General features: G+C 43.7%; 1 protein-coding gene across 3 annotated transcripts in view; it reads right to left on the reverse strand.

Moving 5' to 3' along the window:
• The window catches only part of RUNX1 (RUNX family transcription factor 1), a 247,017-nt gene that overhangs the window by 86,787 nt on the left and 133,512 nt on the right, over window positions 1–26,718 (reverse strand). For 2 of the 3 annotated variants that reach the window (XM_067739431.1, XM_067739429.1), the window contains exons 3-4: window positions 10,989–11,027; window positions 4,945–5,198 (exon numbers count right to left, since the gene is read on the reverse strand). In XM_067739431.1, coding sequence (XP_067595532.1) covers window positions 4,945–5,198; window positions 10,989–11,027 — 293 coding nt within the window. The remainder of the gene's footprint in view (window positions 1–4,944; window positions 5,199–10,988; window positions 11,028–26,718) is intronic. The other variant, XM_067739430.1, reaches the window with a different exon arrangement.

Consider the following 26,718-nt stretch of genomic DNA (forward strand, 5'->3'; position numbering starts at 1 on the left):
TTTCTAGAAACTATTTTCTTGATCAAAACATTTATTCTTAGCTATAGTTCCATTGTTTCTGTTTTTTAAGGTAGTTGTAGAATTTCAAATCGAGATGCCCCAAGTTCTACTTATTCCTATCACTTGTGATACCCCTTATGGTACTTTCTCAGTCACTAGTGAAATGTGGGCTCATCATTCCAATTATATAATCGTTTTGGGGGTTTTAGTTTTGAGCTGTGATAAGAAAGCATTCTACAGTGATTAGTCCTCCTTCTGTTTTCCACCTCCCCATTTTTACCTAATATTTGCTACATAATTTGGGGGGGTAACACCTATACTTCAGTCCTCTTTTTCTGTCTGTAAATAAGGCTGCCATAGGCTCCCTTGTATGATACAAAAGCCACGTTTCTCTAAATTCCCATCTTCATTGCCTGCTTAGTCATCACCCTTTCTCTGTGTCATCCAGATGACCATCTAGTGTTTTTATTCCCGAGGAGGCTGTGGCTCTTGGATTCTAAGGAGTACGATGGGGAAAATGAACCAACTCACTATAAGGGGTGGACGTACTTCCAACCCCAGGAGTACACCAGGAGAATCAATTCTCACAGCAATAGGTAGGCATGTTCTTCATCTATTTTATCCAACTTGCACTCTTATCTTTCTTTCCATCCAAATGGCCATGTTTTCTATAAAGGAAATTTAAAAACACAGCTATTTCTTCCCCAAGCACCCTCTAATTAGGTATTTAGAGCCCATTATTAGTACGTTTGTTGCTGTTTAGTTAAGAGCAGTAATATGACAATTCCCTTTTGTTTCAAAAACATTACTGAAATAAATCTCCTTGATCAGTTACTTAGTTACTGTTACCGGTTTTTCTATTCCCATAAAATATACTTACTTTATTCTGCTTTTCTCAGTCTCTTAAAAATCCCCCCTCCTTTTTTTCCCCACTGTTTTCACTTCCCTCTGTAAAATTAGCTCACAATGTTGAAATGTCCTCCTTGAAAACATATTTTTACTCCCTTTTCCCCATCTCCCTGTGATGATCTGGCATCTCTATTTTAATTCCACATTCAGTAAGCATACAGGGACCGGATCAACCACATGGTTTTCCAACTGAATAAGTCATTGTTGGTTAAATAGGTTAAAATAAATAAATCTTGTTTTATAACTACCAAATGTTTTCTAAATCACCTTCATCCTACTGGCCCCTCTCACAGGCTCCATGACTGTGCCTCACTCATCTTTCCAAACGATCCTCGTCAGTAATACGGCAAATTCATGAGGCCAACACGAAATAGAAACAAATAGTAAAATAATCATGGTGGCTAAACAAGAAAATGCTGTTGATGTTGGAATTTAAGACTAAACAAATCAGGAGTTTAACTCCTTCTTTTCCCTTTTTTTAAACTGTAGCAGGAGTCAAAGGTATTTCGGGGCTCAAAGATCATTTACTTGGCCTTTTATCGATTTTTCATGGTGGGGGAAGGGAAAGAATATTAAATCCAGGAATATTACATTAATAAAGTATATCATCTAATTATTAGCAAGCATTCTTAGACTAGGAAAAAAGAATTTAAATTTAAAACTAACGTGTCTATTAATTTGATACAGATTTGATCTTTGATAGGCAATATGCAGAGATTTTTGAAAAAAAATCTAACTTCAAACAGAGAAAAAGAAGCAACTGGAATGAAAAGCTATAAACAATAGGTAAGGAAACACAAACATTTACATTTTAACACAGACCAAACAGACAAGAAGGGACTTGCTGGCCAAAGGATATCTCATTTTTTTTTTTTACTTCTCTGTTTTTAAAGTATCAGGAAGTTGGGCAAAATATCAAGCGTTGTCTATGTTACAGAACCTTCCCACACTGCTCTTGGTCGGCCTGTCCACAGTTCAAACTGGCATTTTAAACTAACTCTAATTAGGTTGAAATTACAGTCACAATTCATTTATTTCAAATCCCTTAATTTTCCAGTGTTATAAAGAAAGCTGTGGGGTGGAACTTAACATTCAGCTGAGATGATATTTAATGCATAGCTAGGGGACCACGATCTTGCTGACACAAACGTTACTTATTTCTTTCCTATGAAAAGAATATTACTATCAGTGCTCAAGGCCTCTGAACTGGCTGAAGGCGTGTTTATGCCTTTGGACTCTGGTGTACCAGGGCCTAAATGAACTTTAATATTATAGTCTTACAAAATATATCCTAAGTCATCCAAACAGCCTTTTTGGCTGCTTCTGTAAATAACGGGTAACAGTAGCAAATTTAAGATTTTCTCGGTAGCAAAATAATGGATCTCTTCTAGGCTGAAAAATAAAGGTGTTTCTTGGGAGAAGGTGGGGGGCACTCTGGGGTCCAGGATAAGCAATTAGGATGACTGTAATCTATTTTAAGGAAAATTCATAACTTGAAATCTCCCTTTAGTTTCAAAGATTAAAGCTGGGGATTTACACGTATTCAGAAGACTCTTAAAGAATCACTTCAATGCTCTTTTCATCAATATCATCAGACTTTATCACTGTTTTTCATTTTCTCCTCCTTAATACAGGGAATGTAATAATTCTTTACTGATTAACTTCTTAAAGAGATTGTCTGAGGCTTATATAAGATCAAAATTTTAAAGTAATAATTTCTATAGAAACTGCTTGGGAGGTAGGTGGTGGCAGATGAGTACAGACTGGATTCAGGGACACACAGTGAATGAATCAAGCCGGATACAGTCACTTTTTTCAAGTTTAGCTTGCTTTATCCCTAATCTGCGCCTGTTGCCTCCCTGGAAATTTTGCCTGCCTCCTTCCGTTATGCAAAGAGCAGGTCTCCTTCCGAAAAAGGTCCCTCTTTATGGGGACGGGAGTGGTGACAGATTATTCATCGAGTGGTCTGATTCCTGTCCTTGCCTTTGCCCCAAATGTTCTCAAGACCCACTTGAACTTTTCTCAAGAGATCTATACCTTGATCTTTAACCTAGAAACTATCACTCAGTAAAACAGATTTTTTTTTAAAGTGAATTGTCAAAAGTCATTTTAAAACGGAAACTTCTATGGTTATTAAGATTTCCGCTAAAAGGAATTCCCTGATGGCTCATGAAAACAATTTATATGATTTTTTTTTTCATTCTTTTAGAAGAAAATAAATACTTTCATGTGGTGGCTTGAGAAACGACATCGCTTTAACTTCTGAAGATTCTCGCTTAATCACTTAGTGCTTGGGGTGTGGGTCCCTAGTAGAGGAGGAGAGATACAGAAGAGACTTGATTTATCCCAAAGGAAGCCACAGATCCCTAAGAACCCACACCCTTGGCGTGTCCAGAGCACCTGGTCTTAAAGGACCCTTTAGTTGATTATCAGCTTGTCTCCTCCCCTCTGTACTTATCTGAAAGTGACCCCAGGGCCCATCCCTGTCAGGTCCTCTGGAACTGAGGGAGAGCTGAGGAGGTCTGCCTGCTGAGTCTGTTTATGTAAAGGGATTAGAGTGATTTCAAATTGAAATGGGCTCCTAACCCAAACCTACAGAGCTGGAGGAAGGAACAGGAAAGCATCGAGTGGCTGCTCAAACTTATCCTCATTTTCATCCCCCTCAAAAACTCCTGCTTTCAGAAAACGGAGGCAATTCTACAGACACAGACAATTGCACTTTTGTTTTGTTGTTGTTTGTTTTAGAAATCATAATCTAAGTTTGGAAGGTATGTAAAGCTTAAAAATAAAGAACTCTGACAGTACTTTTTTAAAAAAGTGAACATTATTCATTGTAACTAACTCAAGATCCAGCGCAGGCTTGGAACCATAAAAAGCTTATATTAAATTAATCGCCCCTTAAGGGGACAATTATTTAAGCAGATTTTTTTTTTTTTAAGAAAAAAGAGTAGCTGATCTTTACAGCTTCCCCCCCCCCCACCTGCTTTCCTTAGTCCCTGCAATGAACCGGAAATGACTGCACTGATTGTATTTAAAAGCCTGTCCCTTCTTCAACTCACCCAAGGCAGAAGAACTGAATCCCCACCGCCGAAATGCAATGTCTACTGTTTGCTGCCAGGGTGGCGGTGGTTGTCCAAAAACGCCCGGGGTTGTTTATGTATCCCCTTTGAAGGCCAAGGTTTTTATAGGGAGCTCAAAGCTAGGGCAAGATCAAGGGTGAAAAGTGAACGGGGACCTCTCAAGCTGCTCGGCTGAAGTCACCCGGTCCACACCGCCCCTCCTCAAACAGCAAAGCAGGCGGATTAGACGGCCGTCTCACGCCAGACAGCCTTGCCTCCTTCCGCTGCCCCGGGCTTAAGCTAGGTGAACCGGCGATAACGTTCAGTAGGGTACCAGGCAAAGAAAGAGCATTCGCTACTTGCGGCTTCTGGCAGGAGCAGCCTAGAAGCTCGAAAAAATTCTTCAGAAAACTTTTGCAAACTTAACTACTCCCGCCGTGGACTTTGAACCTGCTAATTCCTACAGGGCTGTTAAAGAGGGGGTGGAAGTGGAAAGCCTTGACAGTTTTCCTTGTCAGTTTATTTACATTGACCCGAAGGTATAAAAGTATCTCTATTTTATTTCCTGACGTCTCCCTCAGAATGATTTGGGTGTCAAGCCAGAGGCGGGGAGAGAAGCAGAGGAGCCGACAGACAGGCTTGTCCCTGCTGGGTTATAACTTTTCCTACTTTAGATCAAAGCTAAGGACCCCTGCCGGGGAGAGGTCCGGCCGGCCCTCAGTGGACGTCTTTGGGGGCATCCTGAGTTTTTCGGCCATCCTTGGAGGCCGCCGCGGCCGGCTAAGGCGGGCCCCTCGAGGGTCGCCACGGCAACGCAGCATCCCCTGTCTCCCGAGCGCAGGAGGATGGACCACAGGCCTCAGCGCCGGCCCCTTTCTAGAACCCGGCCCCGCCTGCCTGGCCGCTGCCCTCCTCGATCTCCCTGGCCTCGACCGGCCTCTGCCTGTCCTCCCTCCACCCGCTCCGGCCCGAGTACCTTGAAAGCGATGGGCAGGGTCTTGTTGCAACGCCAGTGCGTGGGCAGCACAGAGCACAGGAAGTTGGGGCTGTCGGTGCGCACCAGCTCGCCCGGGTGGTCGGCCAGCACCTCCACCATGCTGCGGTCGCCGCTCCTCAGCTTGCCGGCCAGGGCGGCGCCGGCGTCCGGGGCGCCCAGCGGCAGCGCCTCGCTCATCTTGCCCGGGCTCAGCGCGGTGGAAGGCGGCGTGAAGCGGCGGCTCGTGCTGGCATCTACGGGGATACGCATCACAACAAGCCGATTGAGTTAGGACCCTGCAAACAGCTCCTACCAGACGGCGACAGGGGCGCGGATCTTCAGCAAGCAGCTCCCGGGAGACCAACATACAAGTTCAGGGAGCTTTATTGCTGTGGGGTGGCTGGGGAAGGGGGCAGACTAAGTTACTAAGAGTCCAGGAGGGGGAAAATTCTAGTTTTGCCGATCGGCCTCAGACCCACGCAGGACTCTTTAGCAACCGACCGCTCAGTGCTTTAAAAAGTGGGCGACCAGAATCCAAAGTCAAGTGCCAAGGGAGACTATCTTCTTCTGAGTCTTGCTTTGAGAGTTTTAAGTTCAGTCTTTGGCTGTTACCAAAGTTCCCAGAGGCAAAATTCCCATACACTTCCTAAAATATTTACGCGGAGAGCAAAAGGACCAGCAAATACATAATTTGGAAGTTCCAGTAGTCAATTGCCTGTCAGATTTTTCCCAGGTGAGTTTTGTCTAAAGTCCAACACAACAGAAAATACACGAGGAGTGTCTTCCAAATACGGCGCCACTTTTTATCATGCAACACTGGCTTCGGTCCTCAAAAGCAAGAGCTGAGACTTCCAAAGGTCCTGCTTCTAATGTATGTGCACATATATATATATAAATATATACATATGCTCTACTTCATAACATATTTACAATACAATCTGTAGAGAATTTAAACACAACAGAAATCCATTAATGTTCGCTGCAGGTTTTTTTTTTTTTTTTCTTTTTAAGTAGCCTTGAAACTCAGCTTCAGTAGTTGGAGAAGGGCTGGGCGAGAAGTACTTGTCATGTTCTCAATAAATTCTGGCAAAATGCTCAGTTCGGAAAATTCAGCTTTTCAAAGAAAAGCTAATCTTAAAAAAAAAAAAAAAAAGTCCAAGTCAATGACACCTAGAGTTCAGCTCTCCACATCTGAGAACTCGGGTTTGGGGATGTTGGTCAAGTTTGCGGCTGGTCCTGTGGTTTGGTGGGAGGTGAACAGCAGCCGAGTCACACGCACGCAGGCACGCACTCTTCGGAAGCCAGCCGCTGTCTGCATCGACTGCGGTGAGTCAGCCCCGACTTGGGCAGTAGCGAGATGATCTTCCTCCAACGTCGCCCCAGCGTCGGCCGGTTAACTACTCAGACGCGCCAATACCCACGATCACAGCGTAACCGCAGCAGGTGGAGCGGGCCTTGTGAGGAGGCTCCGCAGCGCAGATCGAAACACACGGGGCGGCTCGAGTTACACAAGCACGCACACACTGCCACGCACACGCAACTTCACCACTCGCCTCGAAGCACAGCGCACTTTCTCCAGCAGTTGCCAAAGGAAACAACCGGGTGAAAGTTCACACCCAGGAAAGAAGTTGAACCATCCAGCCAAGAAACCAGTTCATTCAAAAGTAAGAAAGAAAGAAGAAAAATAAAAATCGAAGCTCCGACGCGGGTCAAGGAGAAACGGCAAAGACTGACTTTCTTCTCGTGTCCCCAGGAGCCCCGGGAAGAGGTGCCTGCCGGCGCAGGGCCGGGCAGCGTGGTGCCCTGGCTGGGTCAGGCCGCGGGGCGCCCGTCCTGCCTGCGCCCGCTGGCTCTATGAATGAGAGTGCCTGGAAATGAACGTGCTTTTACTGTAAGCCCGGCCCGAGGAATTCCATTCCCTCAGCTCGTTTGCATAGGGGCGGCCGCTGGCCAATCACAGGCCTTTCCGGTATCAGCCAGGGCGCGGCTCGCGGCCGCGGGCTCCTGGAATTGGCCCGCGCGCCCCCGCTGCCGCCGCGCGCTACTGTACGCAGCCGGGGTGGAGAGTCCACCGCCGCTGCTGCCACCCGGCGTTCCCCGCGCATCCGCATCCACGCACACACACGAACACACGCACACGCTCCCACGCTCGCCCCCAGGCCCCGCCCCGGTGCGGACCGCGGCCCTACGGCTTTGCGCACACGGGGGGTTGTGTGGCCGCCTGCTTTGGGGCTGCAGTGAACGGCCTCGCCAGGGGCGGCCGCGGTCCAGGGACCGAGGAGGTGGAGAAGAGGAGGCCTGCCGGCCTGGGGAGGACTCGGGCAGCTTTCTGAGCCCCGAGCAGCCCGGGACCGGAGACCTGCCGGAGGGAGGCGCCCCGCGAGCCATCGAGATGAATCGGCCGCCGCGAGGCTCCGGAGACAGGGGCCGGATCGGCCAGGCGACCCCAGGCCCTGCACGGCCGCCCGCGGCCGAGACTCTGCTTTCCCGGCGTGGATGGGATTCGGCCGCGAGGGGGCCGGAGGGCCGAGGGCCCGGCCGGGGAGCCGTTCAGCGCGCCCACACGGCCCCGTTGGCAGCTGCGGCGAAGTGGCGCTGATTCACTTAACGAGGCCAGACGGTTGTCGGTCTCCACAACATGGTTTTTGTGTTTTTAGTTTTCTCTCTTGGTTTGTTTTCTTTAATTGGTGTTTTATCGCCGCGGCTGGGCTGCGGATTAATTACGCAGCGCGCCTTACTCAGGTTGATTGAGTTTAGCGGCGAGCAAAGGAGTTTCGTAGTTAGAAAAGACCCCAAAGAACAAGCGACTGGAAAGAAAGTTGAAAGCATCCGCTCGGCTCGCTCCCCATCCTCGGAGCGTCGGCTCCCTCGCTAGGCCCAGGTCGCCCGCGCCCCCCACCCACCTCCGGCTCCCCGGAAACGGGCCCGGCTCCGCTCCCTGCCCGCGCGCGCGAGCCGCCGCGGGTGTTAAACCCACCCCGGCTTTGCGCGCTGGCGGGAACTTCCCCCGCTCCAGTCCCCGCGGCGCCGCGGGCATTTTCGCGGAGCTTAGAGGGGCCACGCCCCCGCCCGGCCGCGGGGCTCCCCCCCTCCGCGCGGAGCCCACCCGCTCCCTCCCTCAGGGAAGGCGCTCACCCACTCCCCCCCGTCGACTACCCGGGCGGGAGTCTCTGGCCCTCCCCCCGTGGGTCCCCTCCCTGCCGCCGGTTCGGACTCTCCTCGGGCTCTGGCGCTGTGGCCTGCCGGAGGCAGGGGCCGTGGCGAGCCAGTCGCGGAGGCCTTTCCGGGCGCCCAGGCAGCTTCCCTCGCCCCACGCCCAAAGAGGCCGGGAGGTGCTGCGAGCCGCGGGCTCAGGGAGGACGCTAGGGGGCAGCAGCCGCCCTCGCTCGCCGCCCCGGGCGCCCAGTGGCCTTGCAGCGCGCCGGGGAACGCCCCCGACGGCGCGGGGCTCTGCCGGCCTTCTCGCGGCCTTTGGGTCTCCTGTACGAACTTCAGTTAGGGAAGAAACGACAGGAAATGACCGCCCAAGCCAGCCTGCACGGCATTCTCGCCCACACATCACCCGCTATACCGGCAGCGCAGCTGGCGGCCAGGGAACCCTCGGACGGGGGTCCTGGCTGTCCCGGCCGGCGCGCGTTAGGGTCTCTTCTCGAAACCCGTTTGCCCGAACCCCGCCGTCGGCCGGTCCCAGGCCGTCGGTGCTGCAGGCGTCCCGGGCGCCCTCCATCCTGCCCGGCTTCTCCCCACGTGGGCCGGTCCCCTCGCGCCCCTCGCTCCGGAAAACCCGGGACGTCTGGGAGCTCCCAGGACCCAGCTGCATTTTGTTTTCATGGGTCTGGGGTCTCAGAAAACGCCTTTGTATTTTTCTTTAAAAGTAATTTTGAAGAAGCCGCATTTCAGGTGTAAAGACCCCAAACGTCCTCTCTCCACCTGGGCCGAGGGATTCCAAATACTGCGCAGTCCCAAACCTCCCTGTCTGCCGCCCCTCCTGCCCGGGGCCACAGTCGCTCTGCGTCCGGGCTCGACGCTGCCCGCTCTAGAGGCGAGTTCGGGCGGAGTGAAATCTTTTTGCTTCAGCTCAAGTGCATTTCCCTAAGAGCCGATCAAGCGCTCCTGGGGGCCGCCTCCAAGTGCATCCCCGTAGACCCCCACGGACGGGGGCTGTGACTCTGGAGATGTAGCGGTCTGGGGTATGCCGCCGCTCGGAAAGGTCAGAGAAGGCTCCTCTGGGGCTGCGACCGTTTGCCTGAAACCCTAAACCCTGCGAGGGGCTGCGGGGCGCACCCCGCGCTGCGGTCTCCCGGGCGGGGATTAAGTTCCCTTAGTAAGGTACAGCGGTAGATGCATCAGGTTTAGCCTTTCAAGGGCAGCGCGCTGCTCCGCTCAGAGTCTCAACCAGTAAATCCCGAGTTCGAACGCAGACACGGATGATAATAGCAAGGAAAGCTTTTGCTGATTTATTCTGAATCGGGCCACCGGGCGTTTGGGGCTCCCCAGACTTTGCGCAGGTTATAACTGCGTTGCGCGGTGCACGCTTGAAAACCAGAAACAAACAACACTGCCCCTCCTTATCGAGGGACTAAAATGAATGCAAAGCAGGCAGCATGGGGCTCAACTAAAGGGTACCCGGAACCCTTTAGTCTGAAGGGCTTTTTACATAGTTTATGAAGTTGAGTAACCATGTACGAAATGAAGAATTCATTTCCACCAGGAGCGCTCATTTAAGGGGCGATATAGAATTTCCCTTCCCCTGCCTCTCTTAAGAGAAAAGGAAAGGAAACATTACAGTATACACTCCTGGTGTTCCCCTGGAATAATACTAAAACCTACTTTTGTCATAATACAATACAAAAAATATAACGAAGTAGTATGTTGGGCGAATGCTATGTGACAGATTCTTCCAAATTTGCTGCATGGGGGAAATTTCAAAAAGGCTCATCAACTGATTGAATGAAATGTAAGTTTTCACAGTGAATTTAAAAAGCAGTATTTGGTTAGTTGGAAGAAAAAAAAAAACAATTTCACCAGAAAACAACAGCTTATTGACATTTTTTTCTACAACTTTAGGTAAATATATAACTATGGGGAGGTCTCAGAAAATATCTAAATATTTCACATTTTTTGCTCTTTCAAAACCCTCTCAAAAATAAATAAGACTCAACCATTCTCTTAAAATCCCCCTCTGTAATATGATATTTCTAAAATTACTTTTCTAAAAATGTAATATTTCTAAAAGAATTACTTCTGCTTTCAGTGACTATTTTAATGAAAATAAAAATACAGAGAACGTATTTTGCTAGTGGTTCTGGACCAAACTGCTTCAGTTTGTACTAATGTCACAGGGAGGGAGAACAATTTTGTTGAAGACTAACATACATGTTAATGTATGTACAATACACACTGTCCAGTTTTCAACATTGGAATTTAATTAAACATCCCCTTCCCCCAGTGGATTTGAGATTATCTCACTTTTGAAGTCTAATAACTTTGCGGACAAGATCCCTTAGTTCTTCCATTATGTCCTTCCTCTATGTGATGACTTCCATGGGATCCTGCAATTGATATGTGACTATTTCACTAACTTTGTAAATCAATTTACAACTCACAAGTAGCAAACTGAGAAAAAAAAAATTTAAATCTTTAAAAACATTATGGATGCTTAGTAAACATTTTACTCTCACAAAAATTTTGCATTAGCACTGCTATAGCAAAAGTAATAAACTAGGTAATAACACACAGAAGCCAAGCTCTATTTTTTTTTTGTAGAGTCATATAGAGTCGTTTAATAATAAACAACAGAATGCACCTGTGGTAAATACTGTAGAACCGAGGGTATCTTTGAAGGTTTCATTGGAACATTTTATATGTTTGACATTTACCATATAGAAAACAGCTTTTAAGTATTTTTGAATCAGCAAAAAAAGTTTTGATTATTTGGTTAATTTATATCGTGAGTTATTTATAGCGATACATGGATAAAATGTCATATATGCATATATGAGTGTGCATATTTTGTTAAAAATATAATTTGGAATCTAACATACCATGAACGTCTCTAGATGGATTCATTCCATGTACACATTCTGAAAAAGTAGAAAGTGGGAAAATAAAAATAATTGTATGAATATACTGACAGCAAACACCACATTTACCAAAGTGGATTAATTTAATTGTAATTGGAATCAGTGCCAGTGTAAAAACTAAATCCCCCCTCTCATTTTTTTTGGTAGCTTGTTGCCTCTCACACTCTATTAGCACTGGAGATTTTTATTGCATATTGTCTAGCTTTGGCTCAAAAATAACTTAAAACAGTAAATCATTATATAAAAAATGAACTGTTACCTAGGCATATGATTTCTACGTACCTTTGACCAATGTTTTTCATTGCTAGGTAATACTGAATCTTTATCTTTCATAGCATCACCTCTTTCAAGCTCTATATGTGATGCAAATGTGATTATTTAATGAACATTAAAAATCCATTTGGAGAATGTAGGGATGGATCACAATTCATAGTGAAATTAAAACCAAACCCTAACTTAATACAAGAACATTTAAAAATCTGTAACATGCTAGAAGCTAAATGCAAGAAGTAAAAATATGAATAGTTTTCAAAGTGATAAAAATAAACAATTTGGAATACACCTTCTAAAAGAAACAAACTAGTAGATAAATGTTATGATCATTTACTTCCAATGATAGGACATTTTAGAAATATTCCCTCTTTGCTTGATTTCCTTTCCCTTTGCTAGGAGGGCAGATTATTTATATGGAAAGCTTTCATTCTTAAAGTAACAGATGATATCAACCATTTTTGAAAATATTTGTCATATGATAATTTCCATATATGAATCACTATATACCGCTGCATGTCCAGTTACAGGTAAAGTCACAGGTAGATCCATTAAGCAAAGCCATATGAAGCTATTTCTCTTTCCCTTGAATATCTATGTATAATGTTCTGAATGTGAAATTATTCCATCAGCCTTGTATATTGATAATGGTCAGCACTGAATGATTAATGTGGAGGAAATAGCCTTTTTCAAAGCCTTAGGATTTGAGCATTTCAAATACTGCAGACCTAAAGCTTTCAACTCCACTGCACAATATTAGTATAACATAGCTTAAATAAAACCTTTAAAACTAAGAAAGGAGGTAATTATTTCAGATTTCTGGATGCTGTTTGAATAGGCAGGAGAACAAGATTTTCAGCTCCTTAGTCTTATATTTTTGCCAAAGCAAAAAGGGCAACTAAAATGATAAGGGGTTCTGAAGGACTGCCCTATGATAAAAAATTAAAGGAATTCAGTATGTGTAGTCTTAAAGGAGCATCCTTAAAACACACACATACACACACACATACACACACAAGATTGTGGTTTACAAGTACATAAAGTGACTCCATAAAGATTTTTAAAAAACAGAGCAGGGAAAGAATTATTTGCACTAATAATGAATGATGAGGCAAAAAATAACAAATGTACCCGGAAGTTAGTAAGTTTAGTTTTAATAGGCATGGGGGTCGGGGGAAATCCACAACAGTAAGATTGACCAGGCAGCTGAGTTTATACTAAAGAGACCCAACAAAACTAACCACTCTGGAAATTCTCTCTTGAGACCGCGAGGAGCCTTTCCATGTCTGAGCCTGAGAAATATGAGAAGCAGAGTGGAAAGGCAAGTGTTTTGTCTACACACCTAATATTTCAGTGATTCTGAGAGAAGAGCCAAGATTTTTTTTCTAAACCTAAAAGCAAAGGCAGAAGTAGTGGATTTTGAAAGGTGTGCATGCGGTCTGTTGAAAGCTTTCTTAGTTTGCCCTGTGTCAGTAGCTTTGAGGACACGCCATTAAGCTGGGGGGTGTTGGAGGGAAGAGAGAAGGGATGGGTGTCTGTACATGAAGTCATACCTGTAAAGATTTGTAATGATTTGCCCAAGGAGTTGTTAAAGGTGCTAGAACCTGAACTGTAAGAGAGGGAAGGTCTTGGATGTTCATGACGGTGAGAGCTGACTCCGGCGAGCACATCCTTCCACTCTCTCCATTGAATGCTGCTGTATGCCAGGCCATGGCCAAAATGCTTTCGCATACCTCGTCCAGTTGATTCCTTGCAACAATGCCATTACCACCCCATTTTACAGACCAGGAACCTTACACTTGGAGAGTTTAGGAAACCTGCCCAAAGTTGCTTCACGCTTGATCTCTGTGTACACACACACACACACACACACACACATCCCCACATATGGGTCCACGCACATCCCCACATATGGGTCCACACACATGATGAGCTGTTTCTTTTAGACCACAACTATGTATTTTTATCGGTGTCCTTTGTAGCCTTCTGAAAAATTAACTCTGATCTCATCTTTCACTTTTATCCCCTGGTCTCAAGGTCTCCATCAGAAAATAGCCCTGAAATTCTTTACCCTGCAAAATCTCAAATATTTAGGAGTCATATCTGAGGTTATTTCTGGCCATCTACAAAGTTTGAGGAGCAGGTCAGGGTCCCTTTGGCCAATAAGTGAGAGCGATGGAGTGTCAGACTGCTGATGGACACGTGTGTAGGGTGCAGGGAGCTGATGGGAGGAGGCACAGGGCTTGGCACCACCTGGTGGGCTCTGGGAAGACTTCTCTCCTGGTTAGAGGTGATATTTGATTTGACCCTTGGAGGTCGTGTAGATTTTCACCAGGTGCTTGGCAGGGTGGGAGGAAAGGCTTAGGGTGGGGAGTGGGGAGAGAAGCCTTTCCAGGCAGAAGGATGAGCCTGAGAAAGGCATGGATGAAGTTATGACACAAACCCACAGTACAGCTGGAGCATAGGCTGGGGATCAGTTTGGGGAGTGGCAGCTCGTAAATGACACGACGCCGGCAGACGTGAACGCAGGTCAGAGGCAGCTTACACAGCCTAAAGAAATCTGAACTTCAACATGAGGGCAGTGGGCTCTATCAGAGCCTTGAAATCTGGGAAATAACATAACGAATACATATTTTAGGAAAATAAATCTGTCGGAGGTGGATAGGTGAATTAGAGAGGGCAGAGAAGGAGTAGGAAAGCTACAGCCTTGCCAGGCAAGGACTCATGAGCATTAAGGTGGAAACAATGGAGACAGAAAAGGGGGGACTGAGGTGAGGGACGGAGAGGGGTCTTCCCCCATTTCCGGCCCAGGTGCCATTAGTAGCAGTCAAGACCAGAGAGGATGGGTTTGGGGGTAGACATCAGGAATCAGCTTGGAATGGACAGAACAAAATTATAGATGCTGGTGGAAAAAACAGGAGGAATGGGTGTTGTGTAAGCTGCTAAGTTTGTAATCATTTGCTAGTTTGGCAGCAACAGAAAACTAGCACACCGAGCATGCCTTCCCCTCCTCTTATTGTTTTAGGGAGACGCTGCCTGTGTGCTTATAAATCTCTGTTTCTGGGGTTCAGTGGCAGGAAGCCACACACCCAAGTCACTGTTCTCCAAAAGTCCTGTCAGTGATAAAGCTGATAGTTTGGTCTCCATCTGCTCGACTTCGCCTGTCTCACAGGTGCTTCTGGATCATTGGGGAGAAAGGGTGTCTTTTATTGGCCCTCCTCAAGCCAACTCTGTACCTGTGTCATTCTCTTCTGATTCACCCTCACCTCACGCAAACACATAACCACTAGAGTTTGGATACCTTACCAGTGAGGCTCCCTCCTCTTCAAATACTAGACAGTACTGGATAAGCAAGGTGTATCCCAAGCCCCCGGGAATCTGGTTAAGTGCAGATTCTGATTCAGCAGGTTTGGGGAGGGGCCTGAGTTGCTGCATTCCCAGCAAGCTCCCTTTGATGCCACTGCTGCTGGTTCAAGGACCCCACTCAGAGTTGGCAAGGCCAACTGCTCAGTACCCAGCAAACATTGTGCCTAGCACACACTGGACTGCAGTCTCTGAAAGGTTTCTGTGGCTTCCCTGGTGGCACAGTGGTTAAGAATCCACCTGCCAATGCAGGGGACACAGGTTCGAGCCCTGGTCCAGGAAGATCCCACATGCCGCAGAGCAACTATGCCCGTGTGTCACAACTACTGAGCCCTCGTGCCACAACTACTGAAGCCCACACACCTAGAGCCCGTGCTCTGCAACAAGAGAAGACATCGCAGTGAGAAGCCCGTGCACCACAAGGAAGAGCAGCCCCCGCTCGCTGCAACTAGAGAAAGGCTGCACACAGCAACGAAGACCCAACTCAGCCAAAAATAAATAAATAAAATAAATTTATTCAAAAAATTTTTAAAATTGAAAAAAAATGTTTTTGTAAACAACATTGCAAATTGACATGAACTCTATCTCTGATTGGACTTTTAAAACTAATGGGATGGACTGAATGTTTGCATCCCTCCCCCAGCCAAACTCATACGTTGAAGCCCTAAACCCTAATGTGATAGTATTAGGAGGTGAGGCCTTTAGGAGGTCATTGGGTTTAAATGAGGTCATGTGGGTGGGGTTTTCATGGGATTAGTGCCCTTGTAAGAAGAGACTGGAGCCGTTCTCTCTCTCTCTCTCTCTCTCTCTCTCTCTCTCTCTCTCTCTCTCATCATGTGAGCACATAGGAAGAAGGCAGCCAACTACAAGCCGGGAAGAGGGCTCTCATGAGACCCCAACCATGCTGGCATCCTGATCACAGACTTCCAGTTAACAGAACTATGAGAAATAAATTTCTGTTGCGTAAGCCACCCAGTCTATGGTATTTTGTTATAGCAGCCCTGAGTTGACCAAGACAACCATGATAATAGAAGCTCCCTTTTATCAGTGCGTCAGACCTCACACTAATGACTTTACATGCCTTATTCCATTTAACCCGCTAGCAGCAAAGAGTCCATAATTTTTCCCTTCACTTTACAGATGAAGAAACTGAGCTTCAGTAATTGGCCCAATCTGAACCCATTCAATTTGCCCCTGGAGTGCCAGTTGTAGTCAGCACGCTAAACCAACCTTGCAAGATTCATATCATTATGCTATTATCAAATTTCTTTACTAGTTCTTGACAAGTTGCCTTTAAACCGTGTGGGCATTCTTTCTTATTTTGAGCAGCTTTGTCCACTAGAAATGTAATATGAGCCATATATGTAATTAAAATTTTTCTAATAACTGCATTAAAAAAGTAAAGAGAAATAGGTGAAATTAATTTTAATAATATATTTTATTTAACTTAGTATAGCCAAAACATTTTCATTCCAACATGTAATCAATATAAAATTGTTAATAAGATATTTTACATTCTTTTTCTTTTTTTTTAGTAAGTTTTCAAATTCCTGCATGTATTTTACATTCACAGTGCATCTCAGTTCGGTCTAGCCATGTTTCAGGTCCCCAAATGTCACCCGTGGCTAGTGGCTACTCTACTAGGCAGTGCAGTTCAAGGGCAACCACTCAAAACGCAATTTCCTCTGAAGAGCAGTTTTGTTGCTATTCTGCTTGTGCTCAAGTGAGCCTTGTTTTTAACCTGCTATTAGCAAAGGCCATTAAGTAATTCATCTTCCTTGACTCATTTTCCCTCTGAGCTGTCCTGAAGCGAAGTTCAGGATTTTATTACAGCATCACTTGATTGGCTTGTAGTCATAAGGAAACACACACACGGTGAAAACAACTAAGTTGCAAAGGCCTACTGACCACTGTCGTTGCCACTAAAGCATTTTCACAGCCACGGATAAGCTACAAGGCCACCTCACGCAGTGTTCATTTCCATTTAATGTTTACCAGCTGCCGATGCCTCAGCCCATACAATATGCTTTGGTTTCTTTGACTCTGAAAGAATACTACCAAAGTATCTCTTGACCCTTTCTTTTCCAATACACTTGTTTTTCTGTGAAATTCATATAGGCAACACGGGTTAGAACAAGAAGTTTTACTAGCTCATGACTTCAAAACGATTGCAAAGTGATTCAGTGATATTCTCAAATAGCAATTTCTATAAACAGGTTTATTTAGAAATATAGCATATAGATTTTTCAAACAAAAAAAAAAACACTCAATATGTCAATTTGCTAGCAATCTTCCAGGTTAAAAAATGAGTTCGGATCAAAGGTGAGGTAGCTCCTGGCCTCAGTTATGGAGTGGGTCCACCTGTCTTTCTTTCAGTCCTCAGAAGAAACAACCAATAAACATGGAGTCAGGTCTGTAACAGAAACCACAGGCCCTACCTCACTACATTTGTTCCTCTGGGGCTGCTGGAACCTTCAAAGGTCTGAGCATCTCTCTCTTTCTCTCTCTCTTTTTATTTTGACTTTTATTTTAATTTTATTTTTTTATTAATTTTGATTAGAGTATAGTTCCTTTACAATGTTGTGTTAGTTTCTACTGTATGGCAAAGTGAATCAGCTCTACATATACCTATATCCCCTCTTTTCTGGATTTCCTTCCCATTTAGGTCACCACAGAGCACTGAGTAGAGTTCCCTGTGCTATACAGTAGGTTCTCATTAGTTATCTATTCTGTACATAGTATCAGTAGTGTATATATGTTGTAGAGATGTGGATGGACCTAGAGACTGTCATACACAATGAAGTAAGTCAGGAAGAGAAAAACAAATATCGTATATTAACGCATATATGTGGAATCCAGCAAAATAGTACGGATGATCTTATTTGCAAAGCAGAAATAGAGACATAGACGTAGAGAACAAATGTATGGACGCCAAGGGGGGAGGGGGGTGGGAGGAATTGGGAGATTGGGTCCAAGCATCTCTTAAGAGCAAGCATACCTGGTTTCCACCCCTTAGTGTTTTGGGTTGGGTACAGAGGTCAAGGGGCTGATGCGCGGACCCTAGAAGGGGTCTGGATCTTCCCCACATTGTCTTTGGCCCCATTTAAATGACAGGCTGAGAAACCACTTGCTGTGCATGAAACTGTTCTCTTTTTGAGTGCTTTCCCCTATGCAAGCACTATGGAAAGTACCCAAGTGTCAAGGAGTGTCTCAAAGTCTACTACACTTGAGGAACAGGGAGGTGAATTTACATATTTTTCTATGGCTTTGAGTTCCTTAATTGGGGAATGTTACAGCAGTCAAGTTTTCTGGTGAATGATAGAAGTAGCATCTATTAAAAAAGTTACTTTTAGAGTCTGCTTTACTTTAGACATTTTAATTAGTATATTTAAAACAATTTCTGCTGCTATGAATTAGAAACAAAACACAAGTTTTCTAAGTTGAGGAAAAAAATAAATGAATGAATGTCTGAATGAATAAACAGGAGTCTTGGTCCACATTTCCCATGGGTCCTTCCACAGGGAGCTCTCCCCAAATCAAGCGCTTTTGTTTTATTCCTTGCGTTTATAGTTTATCTTTACTCTCTCACTGGGGCAATTATGACCTGGGATGGTCTAACTATTTTCCTTCTGCAACATTTATGTTTAAAAATAATCAGGTGAGTCAGTTACTGCTAGACATAGGGAGGAGGGTTGGGGGTTAATTGTGGGTCTGTTTGATTAGTCACTTACTTTGTACCGGTCTCATTTTCCTCACCTACAAAATGGGAGCCTTGGGCAAGAAGGCTTTCCAGCTCCGTGAACTTTATATATAAACGTCACTTGGAACTGTGAGAAATTGACCTGGTCTGGTGCTGACTGAAGTCAGCACATGGCTGGGGTGAACTTGGATTTTGAGTGAGGAGGGGAAAGGAAAGAAAAAGGGGAACATAGAATCAACTCAAGATAATATATTCTAAGGGTGTTACCCATTTACATAGGGTTCCTCTAACTGCACATATGTAATTTCTATTCATTCAAGCAGGCCTGAGGATCTGTGATTTAAACAACCACACAAATAATTTTGAGATTCTACATCTTCTAGAAAATAACAGAAATATAGTGCTGTTCTGTACTTATAATTTACAGAGGATTGAGATTAGAGAGAAACACATATCTATTCATAAATATTACTTATAATTTATTACTACAGTTATTTTAAAATATTAAAATTATCCTTTTCACTACTTCTGTTTTCTCCATGTCAACCCAACTAGCGAGGTTTCACTATATACTGTATTATATAATAACTAAAACATAATATGGGTATACAACATAGTTTAATTCCTTTACAATAAAAAGTTTAAGGCTCTTTGCCATTATTATTACAGCTGTTAGTACATCAAACTGGAGTTCCCCCCACCACTGAAATAAAAAAATTTCTATCTATGATCCCATACAGACGGTAGAGAAATTTCCCCAAATATAGCAGAGCTTTCTAGAGCTTGAGATAAATCTTGGGTGCTGACTTCCCAGTCTGTCCTAGACATGGGAAGTCTACCTAAGAATCAAGTATAAGAAGTATATTTATCTGTGAAGGACTTGCTGAGATATCTATATTGATCAATTAAATAATAAATTTCCAACTGTTGGTCTCAGAGGGTTTTTACAGGCATTCAGACAAGATGAATCCTTTTGTATTAATCCTTTTGTATTAATCCTTCTATCTTCAGGTTTGGAAAACAGAATTTTATATGGAATAATGGGCTAAGACTATCATTATCCTGCTTTCTGTGAGGTCATGGAATTATACTCCATAAAAGCTTTAAAATTTCATGTTGTAGTATGAAATTAAAAAGAGCTTAAAAAAATCAGCAACAATGGAAGCAATCATTCTATGTAATTGAAGAATTACATTTTCTAAGTTTCATAAAAATCCTAAGATCTGCATTGTAATTACAAATTTTCAGATTACAGTAATAATATCAGAAAATTAAATATTATATATTTGATGTTCCAATAACAATCACATTTTCATGGATAAGGTTCCAGACACTGAAGTGGAATATTAACAATTTTGTTAACAACTAACAAGTATATATTGTACGACACAGGAAATATAGTCAATATTTTATAATAACTATTGAGTTGGCCAAAAAGTGAGTTCAGGTTTTTCCTGAACTGGTTCTCAAACTGCTAGACATAGGGAGGAGGGTTGGGGGTTAATTGTAGGTCTGTCTGATTAGTCACTTACTTTGTGCGGGTCTCAGTTTCCTCACCTACATCTTATGGAAAAACCCGAGCGCACTTTTTGGCCAACCCAATATAAATGAAATATAACTTTAACAATTGTGAATAACTGTATTGTACACCTGGGACTTATATAATATTGTACAGCAACTATATGTCAATAAAAAATGTCTGTTTTAATTAGAACATTTTTTTGGAGATTTCTTATGAAACATTATTGCCTATTTCTCAATCAAGCAATGGTCAAGTCAGATTTAAACTTTCGGATAGGATTGTCTTGGACTTGCTTAGAAAAACGCTATAATTTAAACCTACTCAAAAAATGAAACAACTTTTGCTGCCTTTTTTGAATGAATAATGGTGCTAATTCTAGAGAGTTCACCTCTTCTTAAAAGGTAGAAGGGAAGAGTGAAATAATTTTTAACAAAATTAAAAGCAGCTGAAAAATAGATATTATCTGTTAGCTAATTGCCAATTTATACTTATATGTACAATGAAAGCAATATACAGAGATGATCCAAAACTTATTAAAAATGGTTAAACACATAAGCTCAAAGATTTTTGTCATATATTTTTGCAAAGCTGGTAGTTTTTTTAATAGCAAGAGCAAAGCAATAGATGACTGACTGGCCAAATATGATGACAAATAAGCCCTCAAATGAACTCCAGTTCTTTTCTAGTTGAACTACTGATCTGGAAATTCACCGATGTTTAGCAACTACAAGCGACTCCCATAATTCTTGTTTCTCTTGTCACCTTAAAAATTCCATTGTCCATGAAGATACCCATCCCAGGAGAATTTCACAAGCATTATTGGGAAATACAGTACTCTAGGGTAAGTTTTGAAAAGGGGCATGAAGTAAGTATTTATATAAATGTGGATTTGAATAATTTTTAAAAAGCATTCAATTACAAGAAGTTCTGTAATTGTCACGTTCTCCATTTAAGGGGACATCTCACTTTTTCTTCAGAGAAAAATATCCCGGATCAAGCCTATTCACTTCTGAATTAGGAAATATTTATTTAGCTAAGAACTCTCTTTTGCCGAAGACACCAGATAGTGAAATGGACTTCTAAGGACGAAAGAAGAAAACTTTACTCAGTGTGCCATTGGGGGATCCCCTCTGTGTCTGTAAACACCACGCTGAGTTGTCAAACTGAGCCGACTCCAGGTTTAGCAGAATGAGGGAGAGTGTCCAGAAATTTCCCTGTGACCTCAGCCTAAGAGACCTGGGCAGGGGCTTCCCTGGTGGCGCAGTGGTTGAGAGTCCGCCTGCCGATGCAGGGGACACGGGTTCGTGCCCCGGGCCGGGAAGATCCCACATGCCAGGGAGCGGCTAGGCCCGTGAGCCATGGCCGCTGAGCCTGCATGTCCGGAGCCTGTGCTACGCAATGGGAGAGGCCACAACAATGAGAGGCCCACATACCATAAAAAAAAAAAAAAAGAGAGACCTGGGCAGACAGGCCCCTTCTCTTGATCCACACACTGCTTTGGAGATCATTATTTAACACCGGCACACTGAACAATGACATGAAGTCAGGGGCAAGATGGAGATTTCCTTCCTCCTCACTAACCAAGCTCACAGGAGAATTCATTTCTTTTCTTTTTGCCTCCGGCATCTATAGGCTAGCAATTTTCATTCTGTTACTGAAATGATTTTCCACCCATCCTTCCCAATTAGAGTGGAAATGGGTTAAGACTTCAGGTTAACCCCTTGCTTACCAGGAATGAGAAGGAAACTTACATGGAAGCTTTATTTTCACTTTTGTATATGATTTATTTTTCTGATTATGATAAATGACAGTTTGATTTATCATAGTCTCTCCCAAAGACACTCCTTTAGCGAAAATGTGATAATGCCTTAAGGTAAAGCACGAAAAAAAAAAAAACAACCCAGCACAAAAAACAAAAACAAAAGAAAAAGATCCCAAAACAAAAAACAAAACTTCTTTTATGAGAATGTTACGGCTACTGCTCTTTGTCAACTTTATAAGTGTTCTAGAATTCTTATGAGTAAAATTAGATACAAATTCAGATATACCCTAAGAAGTTATGGCATTCAATGCACACTGCCTCCCCATATTATAGAGAATGGATACAGTAGAAGTGGAATTTTTTTCTTTTCTGTTTGGTTTTTCCTAAGCTTGAAATATCTGGAGCTGAAAAAGAAAAGTGTGGATAAATATCTAGAAAATGCTGGATCACCTGAAACTTATCAAGTAGCTCTCCCCTCCTTGAATCTAAGAATAAAAACTTCTAGAGAAAAATATCTTCCCTTTACTGATCTTTCAGATTTTGGTGTGTTGCAATCCAAAGTGCACAGACCTCAGATAACTCCTTGGTAGCGACCTGTGAAACAAGAATCTTCTCTCTTCTGAAGGTCTGTTTGTTTCACTTTGAACAGAAGGGAAAGGAGCATTTCTGACTTGTGTTATAAATCGGCATTCCCCCCAAAAGCAAAACTCCTCTCTGGGACACATTTTTGGATCTTTAAAAGTAAATATAAATTTTTTTCTATTTTTTAAAAGAAAACTAATATATAATTGTTTATATTGACTTAGTATGTCAAGGAAATAATTGATCATATCAGGGGCAGCCTGGACAGCATTACAGCAGCTCGATGCACGACGGCATTGGATTTTGGCTATGCTAGGTTTTAACAGGTTTGGGGCGTTCATTTACCTGAAGACAAGAGACTAGGTCACTTGACCTCTGGGGGTCCATCAAGTGTTTCTTGTCTCTGAGAATAGAGAAAGCTGTAGAATTGATTTATCCAAAGTGAAAGTTTTATTTATGCTAAGAGGGTTATGATGACTGAGAGAATTTTAGTGGACAAATAAGAATGATCGCTAGGGCTTCCCTGGTGGCGCAGTGGTTGAGAGTCTGCGTGCCGATGCAGGGGACGCGGGTGCGTGCTCCGGTCTGGAAAGATCCCACGTGCCGCGGAGCGGTGGGCCTGTGAGCCATGGCCGCTGAGCCTGCGCATCCGGAGCCTGTGCTCCGCAACAGGAGAGGCCACAACAGTGAGAGGCCTGCGTACCGCAAAAAAAAAAAAAAAAAGAATGATAGCTAACATTCATTCAGAGGCTGAGCTTCTTTGAGCCCCAGGCATTGTGGCAAGGGCTGTCCATGCATTATCTCATTTAATCCTCTCCATAATCCTATTAAGTTTGGAACTCTTATCCCCTTAAGTTTAAAGAGGTTAAAGAGCTTGCCCTTGGCCATGTACAGATGGAGAAGTGAAAGCAAGAACTTGACCAGCTGCACGGAGAAATCAATCTTTGTGTTGAGTGTATTTTTAATAACAATGTTGTCCTTCATATTTCTCATTTAAGAAGTTTCATAGACAATGACTTTCCAGAGGGACTGCCTTTGCTTCTGACAGGGAGCCCATCCCCAGCTCATGGGGATGTGTAAAGCAGGTCCACTCTAGGAATGTGACACAAGGAAGTGAGCTGCTTCAGAATCACTGAGCCCAGATTGATGGATAAATATTTCAAAGGTTTTTCCAGAATGGTACTTAAGTATTAGAGCCCATCTCAATTTGGGTTTGAGCCCAGGGCCTTATGATTTAAATATAAAATGCATTAAAGTCCTTTATTTAGAGAGCCATGTGCCATTTTTAGGGAGCAGCCCTGGTTCTCCCTCTGACTTTATTGGGAGTACAAAGCAAACAGGTGTCTCAATGTTGTCATTGGTATTCATTATTTTTTAGGACTTGATGGTGTATTCATAGCCAGGAGGGTCATGAACCACCTACAGTGGAAGGCTTGACCCTAAGGACAGTGCTTCCCTAGCGTACAGCCTTGTGGGTTGGGGGCTCTTGACAGAGAGAGAAAACCATAAGAGGAGAACCACTCTCAGTATCACCTGTGGGGGGCTCTGGAACTCAGATGTATGTCCCTGATTTAGAAAACAGTGAGACACTGCCATGTGAAAAGTTTCTGAACAGTGACTTCAAAATCATAGATTTTGACCATTCATTGGTTTCAAATTAAACAATAATGATTATTATTATTATTATACAAATACAAGAAAGGGAAGAAAAAGAAATAGAAGGAAATAAATGGAAAACAGAGTGCCTCACATGCAGTAAGAACAAGTATTGCTTCCTGAAACCCTTTTTTTGATTGATAGAGCCATCTCCTGAGTCATGCATGCAACTCACTTCCTACTGTCGCTTGCAATTCAGAAAAGTTTGAAAGCCTCTGGCCTAAAATGTCTTTTTCTTCTTGGTACTTATTTTATTAAGGGGACTCTGTGTATAAGCCTTTGTGACACTCTTCAGGTCCCCTAACCTTGCTGTGCCTCTGTTTCCTCACTGGCCAAGTCTAGAGCCGCTGCTACTGTCATCAGGTTTATCAAGAAGATCACATTCAACCAACGCTGCTGAAGCACTTGGAAAAGCCAGACACGATCATCAAAGTTCAAGGATTATTATAAAACAAATCAGGGTGAAACTGGTTCGAAGGCCACCCTTCTGTGGAATGGCATCTGATCATTTTGAGAGATGAAAAGAACCTGAGCAAAGACTGAGAAGAACCAAAGACTTTGTGCGATCCATTCATCTTATAGAGAGAAAGAGAGGCTCTGAAAATGAGTGGTTTCTCCCAGGTCCCGAAACAGTGGCCGATCTGGGACTCCTGGGCCCGTGAATTAATGTCCTGTTCCCAAACCTGCTACTGTTGTCGACAGCCGTGTTGTGACTCCTTTTAAGAAAGAGATAGTCTTGTGAAATTTTTTTACAGAAAATTTACAACTCATGAAAAACTAAATTGATTTCTTCCCTTTCAAAGTGGTTTCCTGATTGCAATCACATCAATTAAAGTCCAGCCCCGAAGAAACTGCAGGGACTGCGTAATAAATCTCCAAGAACAGATACCAAGAATCCTTTGGAAATCTCGAGAAATAATGCAATAAGATGCAAAGAGTGAATATGACTCATCTCCTATTTGAAATGTCAATCGGAAAGGGATTTTTAAAATTGTATTAGAAAGGAAGAAGGGAGAATGTCTCTTTTCTCTCTTTGATCATTTAAATTGAAAGTAATGAACCAAAAACTGTCAGCCAAAATTGCCCATTTGTCTCTCCAGCGGGGGGGAAAAAGTGCTATAAAACAAAGACTTGGATGATATACCAAGGTCGTTGCTCAATGCTGTGTTGTAACACTATTTAACTGTCACTGAAGTCCAGGATGGCAAACATTGCATCAACTCCTCTGCAAGGTGTTTCCTGGGCTTTGCAGACAGTGTAGTTCAGGGCCGGTGCAATCTCTATTCTTGTGGAGGCCAGATAAAGCCTTCTGCTCTGGGCCACTATCTTCAGTGCTGAAGCTGTAGATAACACAGTTTCACACCCGCTGCCCAAGTCCTGCTTTCCCAATTTGTAAGTCTTTATTGCTAAAGTCTTCTGTGTGTGTTTTATCAGACACATTTTATCATCCCTCTCCAAATGCCCTTTGTCAAAGTCAGCCTTTGAACTTCTTTTGCATATACACTGAATGTGACCAATGATTCAGGATATGTAAAAGACTTATAATTCTAAAGAAAGAGGAAGGAGTCATTGATCTTCCTGATATAATAGATCTTTTTGGGGCCAGTGTGTGTGTGTGTGTGTGTGTGTGCGCGCGCGCGCGCGCGCGCGTGTGCACGAGTATGTACGGATGCCGAGGAGACAGGAGGTATAATCTTGTTATTTATCTTTAAGATATTACGCAACTGATTACTCTAAGCAAATAGTTTATGCCTTTTGTTTTCCTGCACAAATTAAACCTGAATCCTGGGGCAGCGTAAAAAATGCTAACAGCCAGCCTCTCTTGGCTGGCACTAAAGGCTACTGAGGGTGGGGCTGACTTTGGGGTCTTGTTCACAGGACCCCCTGCGTGGACTGCACACCAGGCCAACTCCATGTTCTTTTTTTTGTGCAGTTTGTGGTCAGACAGCCAGGGTCTTAATTAGACTCCTGCTTTCCTCTCATTTGATATGGGCGCTCTCTGGAACTGAGCGCCCACCCTCACAAGAGGAATTGATGCTCGCTCGTGTTATTTATAGCTCCTTTATTCGACAAGCAGATGGAATCCATTTGGATCACATCAGATAGGTTTATAACTTCATCCCTCGCTTCTCATTTTTTGCAGGTCTCACATCAAACCCAACGCTGCGTCTGTGAAAATCAACTAGAAAAGGAGAGATGGGGACAGATGAAGGTGGCACTGTTGCCTTCTGGGGCACAGAGGCAAATTCTCAATTCAGCTCACGCACTGCCCCCAACACAGAGAATGTTGAGCTCTATGGGGACCACGTTATACTTCTTAAAAAAAAAAAAGAAAAATAGATGATCTTCTGTCTCATGTCCTGCCCGTCCCCAGAGGGACATGCAGAGGGTGGTGAGCTGCTGAAATGGTTCAGGAGGGTTCCCCGTGGCTTTCTGGCTCCAGCCCAGCCATCCTTCACTAGAGCTAAAATGAGCTTCTCTCATGGTTGGAAAGTACAGAGGAGCAGATACATCTCTGCAAGATACAAACCTACTCTCTGGGGTTCTGAGTCCTCTCTCCAAATTTCCTCGCTTCACATCACATCTTTCTCTTTTTCTTCCTCCTCCTTTTTGAAACTCTTCCCTGCCAGGTTGTGCTTGGGCCACCCTGCAGTGTTTTATGGTGTGAAGGACACCCGCAGGCCAGCATGGACAGTGAAACAAGCCAACGGATTCAGTTTCTTTTTTTTAAAATAATTTTTAAAAAGTCTTTATTGAATTTTCTTCAATATTGCTTCTGTTTTATGTTTTGTTTTTTTTGCGAGGCATGTGGGATCTTAGCTCCCCGACCAGGGAT

Source organism: Pseudorca crassidens, chromosome 5 (genome assembly GCF_039906515.1).
Source record: "Pseudorca crassidens isolate mPseCra1 chromosome 5, mPseCra1.hap1, whole genome shotgun sequence".
In the NCBI taxonomy this organism is placed as follows: domain Eukaryota; kingdom Metazoa; phylum Chordata; class Mammalia; order Artiodactyla; family Delphinidae; genus Pseudorca; species Pseudorca crassidens.